General features: G+C 34.0%; 6 protein-coding genes across 6 annotated transcripts; 1 reads left to right on the top strand and 5 right to left on the bottom strand.

Moving 5' to 3' along the window:
- Nucleotides 1-2,227: 2,227 nt before the first annotated feature.
- On the top strand, nt 2,228-3,491 carry MP65 (putative family 17 glucosidase). The gene has a single exon (XM_020222677.1). The coding sequence runs from the start codon at nt 2,256-2,258 to the stop codon at nt 3,360-3,362; it is 1,107 nt and encodes a 368-aa protein (XP_020079282.1). The 5' UTR covers nt 2,228-2,255; the 3' UTR covers nt 3,363-3,491.
- Nucleotides 3,492-4,636: 1,145 nt separating this feature from the next.
- RAP1 (DNA-binding transcription factor) lies at nt 4,637-5,239 on the bottom strand (the record flags this gene model as incomplete). Its single annotated transcript, XM_020223766.1, has 1 exon — nt 4,637-5,239. A coding segment is annotated over one exon (603 nt), but the record flags the coding sequence as incomplete, so codon positions are not given.
- Nucleotides 5,240-6,603: 1,364 nt separating this feature from the next.
- Nucleotides 6,604-7,704, bottom strand: HYPBUDRAFT_155148 (putative serine/threonine-protein phosphatase; the record flags this gene model as incomplete). Its single annotated transcript, XM_020222087.1, has 1 exon — nt 6,604-7,704. The coding sequence occupies one exon, from the start codon at nt 7,702-7,704 to the stop codon at nt 6,604-6,606; it is 1,101 nt and encodes a 366-aa protein (XP_020079280.1).
- Nucleotides 7,705-8,395: 691 nt separating this feature from the next.
- On the bottom strand, nt 8,396-10,648 carry GYP7 (Gyp7p; the record flags this gene model as incomplete). The annotated part of the gene is made up of 1 exon (XM_020223401.1): nt 8,396-10,648. One exon carries the CDS (start codon nt 10,646-10,648, stop codon nt 8,396-8,398), a length of 2,253 nt encoding a protein of 750 aa, XP_020079279.1.
- Nucleotides 10,649-10,905: 257 nt separating this feature from the next.
- On the bottom strand, nt 10,906-14,106 carry HYPBUDRAFT_146572 (ATP-dependent RNA helicase; the record flags this gene model as incomplete). The annotated part of the gene is made up of 1 exon (XM_020219973.1): nt 10,906-14,106. One exon carries the CDS (start codon nt 14,104-14,106, stop codon nt 10,906-10,908), a length of 3,201 nt encoding a protein of 1,066 aa, XP_020079278.1.
- Nucleotides 14,107-14,347: 241 nt separating this feature from the next.
- HYPBUDRAFT_151628 (uncharacterized protein) lies at nt 14,348-14,939 on the bottom strand. Its single transcript, XM_020220594.1, has one exon. The coding sequence runs from the start codon at nt 14,888-14,890 to the stop codon at nt 14,393-14,395; it is 498 nt and encodes a 165-aa protein (XP_020079277.1). The 5' UTR covers nt 14,891-14,939; the 3' UTR covers nt 14,348-14,392.
- Nucleotides 14,940-17,831: the final 2,892 nt, after the last annotated feature.

Genomic DNA, 17,831 nt, shown 5'->3' with positions numbered 1-17,831 from the left:
GTTAATGATCTTGATCGGATAGGAAGCGGGAAGGATGCTTGCTTTAGGAGATGTTGTGTAGAGCCGGCTTTTGTACTCTTGCACTACTCAGTAGAGCAATTATAGATTGGATAGTCCATAAATTCAATATAAGAAGCCTACCAGAGTATAGAATAGTTTCCCAGAGACAGAATCGTAGGTTGTAGAAACTTCAGAAGAAAAAACTGTACTCCGTAGAAACTTAGGCAGAAGACAAATGTAGGCCGTAGAAACTTAGACAGAACGTGTACAATAGTTAACCGATCTGTTGATGTCTCTAATGAGTTCAAATGAAAGCATTTGGTAGTCTTTTACAGCTAAACCTTTACACTAAGACCTTTACACTAAGACCTTTACACTAAGACCTTTACACTAAGACCTTTACAGCTAAACCTTTACAGCTAAACCTTTACACTAAGACCTTTACACTAAGACCTTTACACTAAGACCTTTACAGCTAAACCTTTACACTAAGACCTTTACAGCTAAAACCATTTATAAAGCTCGATGAGCACAGAGTGAAGGTAAAGAAATATGGCTGCAAAACCGACGGTGTAAAACTATTGAGTGCAAGAGCACTAACAATTACATCCTACTAGCAATCGGAGACTACATGATTATGTAGACCCCTATAGGTCTCGAGAAAGCTCACAAGGTATATGAACCATCGGCATTGCGAAGTGATAATACGGTATAGTTTTGACCACGCATATACAACGTCGGTACAGCTAGTCAATTCCACACCAAAGAGGTGAAGTCTTCGCAGCATACTGTTTGTTTCGCTGAAATACCGCCATTGGAAGGCTTTTTTTTTTTTTTTTGACATATAAGAATATATATTTAATAGCTATTTACTAATATATACCTAGAGTGGGAAAGACTATGTTTAGTCAAGAAAACCCATGTTGAATTAAGTGGGAAGGCCTTTTTTTTTTTTTTTTTTTTTTTCGCCTTTCAGGAAAAATCGAATTTTCCTCCTCATCAGCTTCCCGTACGTATAGCAAACCGAAACGTCTACTCGAATGTCTACGGCCATATCCAGCATAAAGCATGATTACCCGTCCGATCAATAATTATTAAGCTGCTGAGAGCGATGCTGAGTACGTTAGTGGGAGACCATAATGGAAACCATCGTGCTGTAGACTTTCTTTTTGCTGAAATCACCTTTAACTATTAGTTTTTGGATTAATTTTGTATTGATTTTTTAACTATTAGTTTTTGGATTAATTTTGTATTGATTTTTGGATTAATGTTGTATTGATTAATGTTGTATACTTTTGTGTTTGAAGAAATACTCTTCCGTTACGTAACTCCTTATACCTTTCCTCCCATGCTTACCATGCTTCCTCCGGGCCATTAGACTACATTGTTACATCCGGGTAGTAGCCTATTTGCAACTAGAATGGATGAGCGTAAACCCAAATAAGCGAGCAAAGGCTCTTGAGGCTTACGGTACTCGAGCACCAGACCCAGATATAAGACGCATCAGCTAAGCTTACTCATTTAGTGATAGCAAATCCCCCCATATGGAACTTTGGGAAAACTGTCAATGCAGACAACTCCTGGGAGTTACCATGGCAGACAAAGGGGCACTCCGAATTGGGACTAATTAATCTCTTGAGTTATCAATTTTGAAACACTGGTCCCACCAATCAAATGGCTTAAAATTTATACGATATACATAAAGAAATTTGCATATTAGTCTAGACCATCGCTATTTTCGAGCTCATCGAACCATGCTCTTAACTCTGCAAATCATAGCTCTACACCAACCACCCAACCACCCAACCAGCTGGTCAACCAAGTAGTCCGGCAGTCTCCCAGTCAAGTAGTCAAGCACTCAAGCAGTCTCGTGTATTACAGGCTTACACCAAAGCCGAAGCTCATGAAAAAAAAAACGTGAAAAAAAAAAAAAATTTTTACCAAAACAAAACACTCGAATAAGGAAAGACAATAAACAACCTAAGAATGCCTCGAAAACAGAAAAAAATAACAAAAGCAGCTTAACAAAACAAAGTTTAGGTATGACAAAGCCAAAGTTTCATGATTTCCAAGAGGGAAATTCTTCCCATATTTGCGTTTGATCATATAAAAACATTTAGGAATCCACTTTGGCTGAAAAAGAAAAGAAAAAGGTCTTTTCCATCGCTTAAGAGGATAATTTTCTACAGTCGTTCCTTCTAATACTATCATTCCCTAGAAGATTACCTTTTTAATTCCAACTTGAGTCCTTCACTATGTTGTTTAAATCCTTAGTTCAAGCTTCACTCGTTGCTTCTGTTTTATCTCGTCCTTTACACCAACATCATGAACATGATAAAAGAGACGTTAAATTAGTTACCAAAACCAATCTTGTTGTAGTCACTGTTGGTAATGGTCAACCAACCACTTTCCAACACGTTGATTTACCCAAACCAAGTTCTTCTGTTAGTGTTAACACTGATACCACTTACACTCCTCAAAATAAACCAACTGCGGTTTCTTCAGTTGCTTCAGTTTCCACCAGTGAAGCTGAAACCGAAACCGAATCTTCTGCTTCTTCTGAATCCACCGAATCTTCTTCTGGTGGTTCTTCTGCTTCTGGTAACGGTATCACTTACTCTCCTTACTCTAATGATGGTGGTTGTAAATCATCTTCTCAAATCAAACTGGAAATTGAACAATTAGCTGAGTTTGATATTCTTAGACTTTACGGTGTTGATTGTGATCAAGTTAACGCAGTTATGTCTGCTAAAAAACCTTCCCAAAAAGTTTTCGCTGGGATTTTCGATGTTGCCAACATTCAAGATTCGGTTGATACTTTATCTAAAGCCGTTGAAGCTAATGGTGGTTGGGATCACATCCATACCGTTTCTGTTGGTAATGAATTGGTCAACTCTGGTGAAGCCACCGTTGGTCAAGTTAAAGGCTACGTTTCCACCGCTAAATCTGCTTTGAAATCCGCTGGTTACTCTGGTCCAGTTGTTGCCGTTGATACTTTTATTGCTGTTATTAATAACCCAGGTTTATGTGATATTGGTGACTATACCGCCGTCAACGCCCATGCTTTCTTTGATGGTTACGTTACCGCCGAAGACGCCGGTGACTGGGTTCTTTTACAAATTGAAAGAGTTGCCACCGCTTGTTCAAATAAAAAATCCGTCTACATTACCGAAACCGGTTGGCCATCTAAAGGTGAATCCAATGGGGTTGCCGTTCCTTCTAAATCTAACCAAAAATCAGCCATCTCTTCCATCAAGAAATCTTGTGGTAATGATGCTATTTTATTCACTGCTTTCAACGATTACTGGAAAGCTGACGGTTCTTTTGGTGCCGAAAAATTCTACGGTATCCTTTCTAACTAATTCTCTTAGTATCGCCTTGTTTCTTCTTATGTTTCTATTCTCTTTTTCTTACCCTTTTTTTTTTGAGTTTAGTTTGATTAAACTAAATTTCTTGATATCCCCTTTTTAGTCAAAATATATGAATAGCTCTAACTACTTTTTGTATTATGTTGTGAATTCTCTTTTTTTTTTTTTCGCGTAATAGCTGCAACATCCTGTACAAAGGAGTTCCCTCGATACAGTAACCCTGTTACCGTTTTCCATTCCCCAGTGCTCAGTTTCCAGCGATTGAAACGAGCCTCGATCTAGTATTGTACGACGTACTACGATAGAGTACGATGCATTGACGATGAAATATATTTAGAATAATCTTAAATCACATAACGTATATTAAACAAAACAATTAATTTACAACTAAAATAAAAAAGAGGAACCGACAAGGTGAAGAACTATAATAATTTATTTTTCTCTAAGAATCTTTTTCTTTCATTGATTTTCTTAGAGCCGTGAAGATCTTTCAATTCTTTTAACTTACCCTTTTTAATAAGTTTATCTGATTTGGGAGTCCAGATACCTTTTCTGTTTTCTGGGAATAAATATTGATAAATTTTTTCTTCATCAGTGGTGGTTTGATTAAAATCACCTTCTTCTTGTAAATCATTATATAAATATTTTAAAAATTTGAATATTCTTACTGGATTTGCTGAAGTTGACATTAATATATGAGAAACTAATGGGGATTTAATACCATGTTTTAAAAATACATCATTTAATACATCTTGATCAAATAATCCATCAATACTTTTAATGATTTCTAAACTTATATTGGTTTTTTCATCATGGCTTCTTGGTTTCCAAAAGGCTTCAGTAAATAAATCTCCCATTTTATAACCTGGTTTTAAATAACTTTGGTGATCTTGACTACCAATTTGACTTGATTTAATATCATTTTCTTCTCCTTCAACATCTCCATCAATATCATCTTGTTCTTCTTCACTTTCTTTAATTAATTTTTCTTGTTCTCTCATTTTTTTGGCTTCTTTAGCTTTTGAATCAACTTCTTTGATAGCTTCATCAATATTAGAACTTTTAACTTCTCCAATTTCTTCATCTAAAGCACCATCGTGATGATGGGGTTGATTGGCAGCAGCTTGTGCAGCAGCAACAGCAGCAGCAGCAGCGTTTACGTCATCAACTTGTTCTTCTTCTTCTTCATCTTCTTCTTCTTGATCTAAATCGGCTTCTGCAGCATCATCATCAGCCTGACTAACAAGGTTTTCTGGGGCGTCTCTTTTTCTATTTTTTCTTCTAGTTAAATTCTTCATTGCTTCAGGTTTTTGTTGATTTTTAATTGATTCTTGATAATCACGAATATATTTTTGAACACCATAAGCACGAGCAAATTTTCTAAAACGATCCCTCCAAGAAGGAGAAGAATGGTTTGGATATTTATTTGCAAATTCATTGAAAAATGAAATACCAACTGATAATAATTTTTCATCGAAAAATCCTTGTTCATCACGATTTTCAAATTTTGATTTATCATTGTTTTCTAAAACATGTTTGATAACTTCAGTACATAATAAATAATCTTCTTCTGCACTAAATCTATTTTTCAAAGTATTTGGAACCTCAAGTAATTTAACTTTAATTTTTTCACCTTGTTCATTTAAAATTAAATTACCAGCTTCATCAGTTTGATAAACATAATCAATTTTGGGTAATAAATGAACCCTACATCTTGATCTAACCGAATGTCCAGTATGGCCTTGTAAAATATCGGATTCTGCTAATTCATCATAAAATTTATGACTCGTTCTATAACGAGGTCTTAATCTAACTTGTTCAATAATAAAAGCATCTTTTTCTTCATTAAATTTAGATGTTTTTTTACGTGGTTGATGTTTTCTAAGTTGATTACCACCACCATTTTTCCATTGATCAGATTCTTGATGACCAAAATACCCAATATCGTTTTTATTAAGTTGTTCAACTGCTTCAGCTTTAGCTAAAACATTGGCTAAATTTTCATCAGTATGAGATAAAGCATTCACTTCAGCGGCTGCTGCAGTGGCGGCTTGAATAGCTGCTCTATTTGAAATAGTTTCATCAGATTCATCTCCAGTATCAGTAGCTTTTCTTTTTCTTGATGTTGGTTGAGCATAATTATGTAATGAAGCAAGTTCATTTTTTCTAATTGATTCATCAATAAAATCAGTTGAATAACTAACTGAATCAATTGGTTTATCACTTAATTTAATCAAGGTATCCTTTTCATTTGAATCAAGTTTTGAATCATCTTCAATTACTGATCCCCCATACTGATTAATTTTATATTTATAGTCTTGAACTTCATTAGATGAAATTTTGAAAACTAATGGATTCCCCTTATCATCAGTGAAAAGCTTTGGGTCAATTCTTTCCCCTTGTTCGGCTTTAATATATTTAGCCTCTTCAGATGATTTAACCATAATTAACTAGAGAGGTTAATAATAACAATATCAACAATTCTTGAAATATTCTAAAAGCAACGAATAACAACTCAGCTCCTTCAGTATTTTTAACCAATTTGGATCCTATTGAAAAGTTTGTTAACCAGCTAAATAACTCTATCCAAATAACCTCTTTGCAATTGATAAAAGGTTGTAAAAAACACAGCGATAAACAAAAGTTTTGGATGTTTTGAAAACAGAGCAAAGGTTTGGATGTTTTTAAAATGGGAAGACAATTTTTGAAGGTTTGGATGTTTTGATTTTTTTGGGTTTCTGTTCGTTCGCCTCGTTTTCAAAATTGCTTGCGTGTGGGTACCGATCTTTTTGGGGGGAAAATTGGGAAAAGGGGGAAATGGCGCCAGATGATTGGGTCTTTCTCTCGGGTAGTGCGCTGGGTATAATTGTGTATATACACGACTCGGGATGTGATTTTTTTTCGATTTCCTTTAAAATGCACGGGTGTTTATTTGTGGTATGGGTGTTTATTTGCGATATCTCCATCACAAGTCTGATTCTGTACTGACTTATTACAAGTACTGATTTACTGATTGCAAGTACTGATTGCAAGTACTGATTAAGAGCTGATCCCCCAGTATGAGACTGAGTGACTGCAGCTCAACAGATCATGTAGTTTATAGGCCATTACGCCGAGTTTAGCGAATCATGCTGGGGTGATCCGGATCTACAGACAAAGTTCATGCTAGATATGTATGCAACGCTGACTATTCTGAAGGTATACAGCTTCTCATACGTAGAAGAGAGATGATAATCTATTTACAAGATACTTGATGGACTTGTTCACGATAAAGAGTAACCGGTTTACCCTTTGAGTTGAGGGCTTCTTGTAACCAAATGACCATTGCACTTAGCTTACCCCCTCCATCACAACCACTATCCAATCCCTTAGAGTATTTTCTCAAATTCAAACCTCTTCTTGCTTCATGACCATAATAAATGATTTTTGCATCCTTTTTGGCTGCAATTTTTTGTTTTGAATTCCATATTTTGGACCAGCTAACTGCATTATCGGTATCTGGATCATCCGTAGTTTCATTAAAGTTTGGTCCGATGTAGGATCTCATTTCTAAACATTCAATTGGTTCTTGATCCTCTATTGATAAATCCCATCTTAAACCAGCATGAACTGCGTAACCTGGTAAACTGTTCGAATCACCACCAACTTTTAAATCTTTCCGGTCATTGAATTTATGAAATGGAACCTGACCCAATTTCTTAATTATGGTACATTGGTTTATGTATTTGATATGTTTTGGCTGCAATTTTTTCGCTAATAAAAATTCTGGATCAGAATTGAAGCCTCCGTCCTTGATTGAAAGCATTTCATTAGTTTCATTCATAAAATGTGGGGATTTCAATCCGTGGAATGTTGCATAGTTATTCATTACATAATATTCATGATTTCCAAATATACAATCTATATCATGATCAATCAAGTAATCTAAAACTTTTAATGAATCAGGTCCTTTGGTGATGAAATCTCCCATGACCAATAAATGATCGGTTTCAGGATTAAACTTGACTTGACGTAATAATTTTCTAAATTCAACGTAATGACCATGAATATCCCCAACGAATATTAATCTTTCAACCTCATTAGACTTCTTTGCTTGGATCTCAGCATCAATTTCAATATCTAAATTGGAAATATCCGAATTCATCCCCAATTCTTTCACTCTTTTACTTGAAATCGGTACTAAACTAGAGCCTAGTTCTCCAACTTTAACAATTCCTTCTATTTCTCTGGATTCTGGAATGAATAATTGCGGTAAATAAAATGCAAACAAATAAATAAACCCAATAGTAGCAATGGCTCCAAGCGTATACAATGAATACTTGACATTTGGACTCATAGCCCATTCTTCTTCTTCCTCATAGTATTCTATAACCTCTTCCTCATCGCGAGGTCTCCTTGAGTTATTTAGCAATGGTGTTCTGTCTGCTGCAGCCATTATACCGATATCTTCATAAAAAACGAATACTTGTTAGTTAATTGCCAAATTGTAGCTTTTTATAAGGTCACGAATTGGTATCTTGTTAAAGATGAGTTTACACGGCTTTTGATTTAAAGAAAAGAAAAAAAAAAAATAAAAATTTTTGAGAAACAGTAATTAGAAGTATATTGTGCTCTGAAAGATTATTGTCTACTATATTCCCGAAATATTAACAACCATTGTAGTTAACAGTTCATGAATTATCGTATTAATTATACTCATTAATTAACCCGTCTTTTGTGTACTACTTCAATTCATTACGCACGTTCTACGTTAATGAGGGTTTTTTTTCTTACAACCTAACTGCAAAAAACGAAAACCTTGTATTAACCGAAAGTATAAAACTAAGAAATAAACTCACCTGGGAACGTTGAATAGACAGCCCCGTTGTATAACCATAAATAGGTAGAAATGTAGAGAAATTGGAAGGAAGTTAACGAAATGAAATAACCAATGAATTAAAAAAAAAAAAAAAAATAATAAAAATAGTACTAAACTGTTTATTAGTCTTAATAAAGCCTTATTATAACCCAAAATTGTAATTTCATAATTAACCTCCTCCAGCACCTTCGGGTCTAGGTCCTTCTTTCTGAATGATAGGTTTTTTACTCAATAATTGTCTCAAGTCAGGGCTGATTTTGAATACCTGATGGTCCTGGCCTTCGGTTTCATTTGTAGATTGATAGACGTCTTGATTGAATTGTCTTGCAGTATTTTCGCGATCGATTATATCTACCATTCTTCTGAATCTCAAGAATAACAATTCACTTCTAACCAATAAGTCATCTAAATTCATCTTCATTGACAAATCATTCATGTATTTTAAAACTTCATCAAAACGAACCAAGTTTTGTTTGATTATTCTCTCATTATCGCTCAAAACTGATAATGCAAAGAACAAATGAAATTGACCACTATAGAAATCAGTCCATAAGATTTCCCATAATCTTAAAACTTGCTCCCATTCAAATTCTCTTTTAAACCAAACCAATAACATTCTGAAAAAGAAAAATAAATCAGTAGAGTCACATTTTTCCAAATGTTTGAATAAATCGGGTAACATAAACTGTACTAACCCATTCAACGTTAACATTTGTTGTTTCATACCCAGTTGATCTCTAACAAAATTACGTTCCATACGATCCATAAATTTACTAAATGCCCAAAAGGTAAGAGACTCATCCTTTATCTGAAGATAGAGTGGCGATAATAAATCAGTCATGCCTTGAACGTAACCTAAGTTTTCATTATATTCATTATAAGTTAATAAAATCTCCCTCATTTTGAATAAATGAGGGTTCTTAATATTTGCAACATCAAAATCTTCATCTTCATCTTCATCTGGAGTTTCCGGTTCCAGGTCGCTATTAGAATGATTTTCAATCACAGGTTTAGGATTTTGAAATATTGGTAAATGACGATCCGTTCTATTAACATCTTTTTCAATTCTATGCTTTTGATCTTTCCAAAAATCAGTAGATCTTTTATCTTCATCCGTAACCCATTTGAGTTTGTATTCCTCGTATGCAGTTTCGTAGCTTGTTCTTTGTATTTCACGCTCCTCTTTGGAAGAATCCCATGAATAAACTCCCAATAAAAATAAATAAGCTTCTGGTCTGACTGCATCCTCTAATCCACCATGGAAGATACGATTTTTAACCTCGTCCACAGTAAGCGATAACCTGCCTGAGTGGTCAAAGAATCCTTGCCATTCGATCAAACTGATTGCTTTTCTTCTGGATGATTTGTTAACTTCTTCTGGTGTTAAAATATCGGGATTTTTGGAATTCACCCCCAATTCTTTATTAATCTTATCATACAAAGCATCATCAATTTGAAAGTTTTTTTGAGCTTGCTCGGATTCCACCTTCACTTGTGCTGCCCATTTGGCTAAATAAACTCTGGCACTATCAAATTCATTACTGATTTTCATAACTTCTGGTCTTCCAATTAATTGCTTAACTGGGGTTGGAGCATTTTCTTCAATTATATCAGCCACTTGGTGTCTCGCTTTTGCACTTATTGTTGCAACGGTTTCTAAAACTTTCCATTTAGCATCATTAAATATCTTGTTCACATCAGGCAATTTAAAGTTTTCAATGGCATTCTTTGGAGGTTCCAGTTTCTTTTGAAAAGGGGAAAAATTTCTCATATCTTCAGATTCAGGATCAATCAAATAAACGGTTGGTTCTAAGGTAGATTTTTCAATATGAATAAAGTTACCAAGAGCCTTAACAAAGTCTTTGCCACCCCAATAAATTTCTCCATCGTCGTCAAAAATCTCCATCTTTTGATTTAAATACTTTTGACGTTGTTTTGTCGATGGACTTTCTTCATCATGGAAATTAACAATTGGTAATCTTTCACCTTCCATGGTATGTATTATTAAAGAACCATTCCATAAATCATTCACAGGTTTTCTCACCTGAGTAGAATAGATGTATGACAATGGTACACTGAAGCTATATCCACTTAATGTAGATGTTGGTGGCTTGCTAACGAGGTAATTATTTGACTTATTGGTAGTGGAAGATTTTGAATCCACTAGAAGACTATCATCCATATCCACAGTTTCGTAAATTTTCAAATCTTCGGGTTTCAATTGACCCACCGGAGTAAACGATAACAAAATGTCTTTAGAAGTGTGATTATTGGTATCACCTCTGCTCAAAGATAGGAATCCACATATATTATCTGCCTTTCTTGGAGTTGGATGAAGATATACCTTTGACTTCGCAAACAACAATTCCACCTGATTCGAAGGAATAGACTTTCTCTTATCCTTAGTATTATCAGCCGGCATTTTCCACAAGTATTATCCACTTTGCACCCTAAGTGTACCAAATAACTAAAGAATTGTAGTTAAATATCAATAAATTAAGGGGTGCTTATTCATTGATCCATAATTTATATGCGCAGCCCTTTTTATTTATAGAGAAAAAATGACCGAAAGCAAATTTGGTTTTACAATTTGCGGTAAGGGTGAAAAACTATATATGGGATTAAAGTGTAAACGATGTTTATTCTATGTTACAGTAAGTATATATATATATAATGAATCTATAAGTATAAGGAACCGGCAGAAACAATATCTCTGTGGACCAATTCAGTAGCCTTTTCCATTTTTTCTTCTAATTCAGAATTACCGATGGTTTTTGCAGCAACAACCATTTGTTTCAACATTTCTTCTAATCTCTTAAACATTCTGATTAATGAACCTTCGTAAACATCAGTCATCTTACAGATTTGAGTGAAACTGGCACCTTTACACCAAGCGTGGACAACTTCCATTAATTCTGGTCTAAATGATTCAATATATTCTTTTTCGACAATTTCAATTTTACATTCTTTGCAAATTTTTGCAATTCTATTAGCCATATCTTGCATTGACTTCAAAGGTTCAGCTAACTCGGGTTTTAATCTTGGAACTTCCTTAGCTCTTTCTTGGAATACAAAACAAGATAATAAGGCAGCACATTGTTCTGCATTCAAGTCAGTGAAAGTACCATTGAAAATCAACTCGGTCAATAATAATTCATCCCCAGTACTAATTTCACAAGCAACTCTACCTTTTAATTCTATTATATCTTCTTGAGTGGTGAAACCTAATCTTCTCAATACTCTTTTTCTATGTCTTAAGTCGTCTAATTGAATAACAGCTTGAGCTTCTAAAATCTTTTCCTTCAACAGTTTGATTTTTTGTTCAATTTCAACCTTTTGAGAATATAACTCAAAAGACTCTTTCAATTTAACTGAATCATGCAATGGATTGTTCGTTATTTTTTCTTGTAAAACGTTAATCTTCTTCAATAAAAGTTTGAAATCGTCATCATCAATTTTCATACTTTCAACTGCATCCATTAATGGAATACCTTTTGGTAATCTTTTCGGTAAGTCTTTCATAGTTTTCAACAAGGTTCTTTTAGCATTTGAACTCTTAATATCTTCTGGAACTCTTAATCTTACACTACTAATCTTCTCAATTGAATCTAAAGTAATTGGAATGTATTCAGCTCTTGATTTTTCACCTGCTTTAGAAGGTCTTATACCTTCTGGTAACATAGGACTGAAGGGTTTGATAAGATTTACTGGAGAGTCAACGAACATCGTGTAAACGAAAACATTGACAAGATAAGATTCATGATCAGTGTATTCTTGAGTTGGGTTCCTTTTATTGGTTCTCTTGGTAAACGAAGTAACCATCCCCCAACCGTAGTCAAGCTCACCGATCTTAACTTTTATAACTCTACCTGGTTGTAAAAATGGTAATATATGACCAGGATGGGTGATGACTTTACGAACATCATCATCATAAGCTTGAAGTTGTTTCTTGAGGTCATAGTATTCTTTAACATTATATTCGTCTTCAATTTTGATAGAATTTGAATTATGAGTTAAAAGTTGAAGTTCTTGTTCCATTTTAGGAACGGAAGCAGCATTCTGAAATTGGAAAAATGAGCTTTCCAACATAAACTCTGGGGAAATACCTTCAACTCTCATTAAATTCAAAATCATATTGTAACCCAAATGGAAAGCAGAATCTAATCTATCCGCTTGACCTTTGACCATACCCTTGGCCACTTGGGGTTCCATTTTTTCGTCAATCATCATAATAACAATACCACGATCATCTAAACCTCTACGACCTGCTCTACCAGACATTTGAATATATTCACCACCAGAGACCCAACGGAAACCCTTACCATCCCATTTTCTAACAGATGTGAAAACGACTGTTTTAGCAGGCATATTAAGACCAATAGAGAAGGTTTCAGTTGCGAATAAGACTTTAAGTAAGCCTTCTTGGAATAAAATTTCGATAATTTCCTTCAAAATTGGTAAAAGACCTGAGTGGTGAATACCAATACCTCTTCTTAATAATGGTAAGATATTCTTGATTTGAGGTAATTCTTTATCGGCTTCAGGTAATAAGTTTACTGCATTGTTGAAAATTTTAGTCAAAGCTTCTCTTTCATCTTCAGTATTGAAATCTAACTTGGACATTTTCAAAGCAAGAGATTCACAATCTCTTTTGGAGAAAGAGAAAACGATAACAGGATTATATCTTTTCATATAAATCATCTTCACAATTTTGTAAATATCTGATTTACCATCATTGTTACCACCTTTATAGGTTTGGCCCTTTTTACCTTTACTTTTTTCAGCCGAAGCAGGATCATCACCTGCAGCATCACTAATAGATGCCATAGCTTTTTGGAAATTTTCTTCTCTGAACACTCCTTTTTCATCAACAACCAAGTGAATACCATCACCGGCTGCAGGAAATAAATAATGTTGCAAAGGAGTAGGACGAAAGTCGGTGTAAACAACATGACATGGTTGAGCGTGGATTTTGACAATCCATTCAGCAAATTCCATGGCATTTGGGATAGTAGCAGAAAGGAAAACATAATGGACTTTATCTGGTAATAAAATAATTGTTTCTTCCCAAACAACCCCACGGGATTTATCTCTCATATAATGAACTTCATCAAAAACAACCCATGCAACTTCTCTCATGACTTCGGAACCTCTATACAACATACTACGTAAAATTTCTGTGGTCATAACCAAACAACCAGCATCTGGGTTAATTGTAACATCACCTGTCATCAAACCAACATCTCCAAATTCAGCTAAGAGTTCTCTATATTTTTGATTACTCAAAGCTTTAATGGGAGAAGTATAGATGACTCTCTGTTTATCTCTTAAAGACTGAGCAATGGCATATTCCGCAACAACAGTTTTACCAGCTGAAGTATGAGCAGAAACTAAAACTGATTCGTTTCTGTCGATACAAGATATGGCTGTATCTTGGAAAGGATCTAACGTAAAAGGATATGATCTGGCCTCGTCCTTACGTTTATGTTCAGAGATTGGAACGTAAGGAAATTCTGGAGGAACGGCTACTTGGTGTCTAACTTGATGTCTTAACTTCAATTGTCCTTGACCTTCGGGTTTTTCAGCACTTGCCATTAAACCTTCTGATGCAGCCACTTCTCTTGAGGCTTCGATTTCGACTGAGTCAAACACAACGGGATTTATCTCTTTCTTGGACTTCTCTTTCGAGGCTTGCTTATTTTTTTTTGAAGATTCCTTGCCATTTTCTTTACTTCCTTCAGGCTCATCGGATGCCTGACGTTTTTTAGAAACTGATTCTTTTTCCTTTTGATCAGTCTTTGAAGGCTCTTTCTTCTCTATGACTTCTGGAACGGCTACTGGAGCCTCTCCAAAAACGTCAAATAGATCATCACCATCCATTTTCAATGGTTTATAAGATTCTTATTTTAAAGATGAATAGCTTTAATTGTGAAAATCATTTTGAAAAATAAAAAAAAAAACTAAATGAGATGCGCTATAAAAAAGTCACGGGCTGCTTAATTTCTGTCACACCCGTACATTTTGTCGAGCGAATTTTGCAGTCAATACGGTGATACTATGGAAAATTAAGAATATTAAATTAATTATTAATATATACAAAAAAATGGTATTATGCTATTAAAAGAAACTGAAAATGCTAGTAAGTCACAGACTTTGGGTATGTGTATTATGCAGAGTTTTCAAGTGACATTTTCTCTTGATTTTGTAAAAGTTTCAAGGTTCTCCATTTTTCACGGTCATATTCACCAATGACAGCACTAGGAGCAGAACTGACTCTCGACCTATCCGAGCTAGGAGCGGTGTCAAGATCCCAAAAGTCTATTGGGTCGTATATATGCTCGATATGTTCCAAGTTGTTATACTCATTGGGTGATTGAGAAGTTGATTTTACCGTAGTGGACCATGGGGGTCTTGTTGGAAGAGAGAAAGATGCACTTGAAGAATGTGACTGGCGATGACCCTTATTGATTATGGACCTTAATGATTTTTTGGGAGAACTAGATTTTGAGGAGACAGCCGAAGTAACTGAATATTGATTTGAAATGACAGATTCGCTATGCTTATGACCAGGTGCCGAAAATTTATTCAAGATATTAAGATCAGCACTTACTCTGTTTGCCTTTTTCTTTTGGAAAACATTGCTTAATCTTTTAGGACTCTCCATATTAAATATCTTTCTAATTGGTGACGTATTAGCTGAAGTATAATTTTCGGTAGGAGTAACGCAATGTCTTAATGTGTTATCCAGAGAGGATAGAATCGATTCTTTATGAGAATGAGTAGGAATTGACTCTGTGGCTTCTTCTGCACACTCAATACCAGGCCCGCTGGCTTTGGTGCTGGAGCTTCTATTCGAAACATTTCTATATGTATGTAACGATGGTGCACTGTACGATCTACTCAGAATCGAATAAGAAGGACATCTTGTTGAGCCCTCATTCCCACTATTTAAATCACTAATATTATCAATATTATCCGATCTTGGATCGGCAGGAGGTAAAAGTAAGCTGCCCTTATCATTTTTTTCATTAAAATTTTTCAAATTTTGATCACTCACTAATCTATTTATCCCTGGAATATTTAAATTGGCTCCTGATCTATTTCTTTGATCGTTCCACGCGTCGATGTTTTCATTCCAGTCTTGTAAAGAAATATTATGAATAGATGATGATTTATTTTGACTATTTGCCTTTGGCAACCAAGCAGTTTTCGAAATTGGAATTTTCTCTAAACCATTCAATGTATTAGAATAATCTTCTGCAGTTTCAGAGACCCTGGCATCATCCATAGTCTCAGAACTATCCTGATTCTTGACGTATATGTTTTCTTTACCCATTGGGAGATCATCGTTCATGATAACAGTTTCTTGATCAAAACCAGAAAACTCTTGATCATTAATTGGTTCATCAAAATCTCCGCAATGAGGTAAGTTATGCTCAAACATAGAAGAATCATTTTCATCTTTGATGGATTCTTCGTTGTTTTGAGCTGCACCATCGTTATCTGCTGGAGTAAACTCAATTTCATTTTCACCAACTGGACTCAAAAATGGCATCTTTTTGAATTGTTCTCTTGGAGGAGTTCCACTAATATTTAATGCTGGTGGCTTTGGAAATTGTTGTTGAAATTCAGCTTGAATTCTATCGTTTACTGACGATTGGATAATCATTTCTTGTTGTTGCTGTTGTTGTTGTTGTTGTTGTTGTTGTTGTTGTTGTTCTTTTTCTAACAATTCCTGTTGCTGCTTTTTTCTTTCTAAGATTGGGCTTTCACCACTTTTAAGAACTGAAGGTAAAAGAATTTCATTAAAATTTTGAACGAAAAGTTTTTCATCATTTATTGATTTCCAAGTCTGTTCTCTTCTCTTGATACGTTTGGTATTATCTTTGATATAACTTGCAGACTTAGATCTTTTCACATTTGATGAAATATTATCTTGAATTTGTGAAGGTTTTTCTTCGATGTTATTAAGTTGCATTGCATCAAGAGGAATGGAGTTTCTGTTTGAGTTAATCATTGATACTCTTCTATTATTAAAAGATGTTGAATCGTTCTCATTTGATTTTAAATTATTTGAAGTATCGGTGAAGATAGTTGAGAGAGAAGCTTTCGAAGCATTACCAATCATCATTTTAGAAATCCTTTGATTATTAATAACGTTACTATGCAAATTTGGACTTGAATCACTAAAGTTCAGAATTGTTGGGCTATTAAAGGAAAGATTTGATGTTGAACTGAAAAGGGTCGAATTTCTTTCCATAAATCTATCCTTGAAATCATTGAATCTTGAACTAGTTGGACTTCTTGAACTCAAAAAATTTGGAGATTTCCATAAAGTTGGCAGACTTTTTGAGTATTTTAAGTAAGAAATAGTTTCGTTTGATAAATTTTTTTGATGGTTTTTCTTAAAAGGTTCTTTTGATGAAGATCCAAAGATTGAATTAAAGGTATTTTTCCTACTTTTAGTAATTGGTAACTCATTTGAACCATCAATTATATTGTCATTTGAATCAAATTCGTTCAATTTTAAAGAGTGGAGTCTTGTATTTGAATTCATCCAATTGTTTCTATTATAATCGAGGTATTCTTCTGAATTTGAGTCATTTTTCAAATCCATTGAATTTTTAATAATATAATCAAGAACATTTGATTCATCAGTTATAGGATCATTTATAGTTATTTGAGGAGGTTTATCACTATTTCCATAAGAAGGAGAAGTATTTTTAGATTGTTGATCAATTATATTCGAAGGAGATAATTGATTATCAGCTTCTGCCAAAGTTTTATCAGAGAATTGTTTAATCGGATGATTATAAGTTAATTGACTGTTATTATTATTATTTTCAATTGAGATTTGAGACTCTAAATCATAAGAATCTTTATAATTATCTAATTGTTCCATTTTCTCCTGTTGATCATTGGCAAAAAATTGATCTTGAGAACAATTTATTGTTGTAATGATACTTATTATCAAAAGAAAAGTTGAAATCCCCATTAATAATACTGAAAAGATGAATAATACTGGTATTATTATTTCACAATGTTTTGGAGGAATTATTTTAAAATTTAAAATACCTTGAATAAGTTTAATTATTAAATAAATACCCATCACAGTATGAAATAGATAACTCGGTATTGCTAATGAAGAGTCTATTATATCTTTACCAATTGTATGATTTTTTGAGAAAACATTCACTATTAACAGTAGTATAGTAAAGAAAGATACTATGTATCCACTTATAACGAATAAAAGTAATATTATCTCATGGTTGGATTTAGTATAGATGGTTATTGATAAAGTTGAGGTTACCACACAAGATGAAATCAAAAGGAACTGTATTGGAATATGTATTGGGTGCATGGCCTGATAATACTAATGATGATTTTGAATAGGGAATAAAAAAATAATAATAACTTCTGGAATGTAATGTAGGTACACCGATAAAGAAAAGAATATCTTTTCAAAAATGAAAGATATTGAAGTAGGTCAAAGAATGGTAATATTTGATTCCTTTTGTTGTATGTACAGATGCTTTTAATTACGAATTACCAGCTGTCTTTCAAGTTTTTTTTTTGCTTTAATATCCCATTAAGAAGAAGCAATT

Source organism: Hyphopichia burtonii (genome assembly GCF_001661395.1).
Source record: "Hyphopichia burtonii NRRL Y-1933 unplaced genomic scaffold HYPBUscaffold_1, whole genome shotgun sequence".
Lineage (NCBI taxonomy): Eukaryota > Fungi > Ascomycota > Pichiomycetes > Serinales > Debaryomycetaceae > Hyphopichia > Hyphopichia burtonii.
The sequence above is the reverse complement of the archived record's forward strand: the minus strand, read 5'-3'. Positions and strand labels throughout refer to the sequence as shown.

Bases quoted from the DNA above. Each gene is read 5' to 3' on its own strand.
- HYPBUDRAFT_151628 (XM_020220594.1), bottom strand. From the start codon at position 14,890: ATGGAGAGTCCTAAAAGATTAAGCAATGTTTTCCAAAAGAAAAAGGCA.
- MP65 (XM_020222677.1), top strand. From the start codon at position 2,256: ATGTTGTTTAAATCCTTAGTTCAAGCTTCACTCGTTGCTTCTGTTTTA.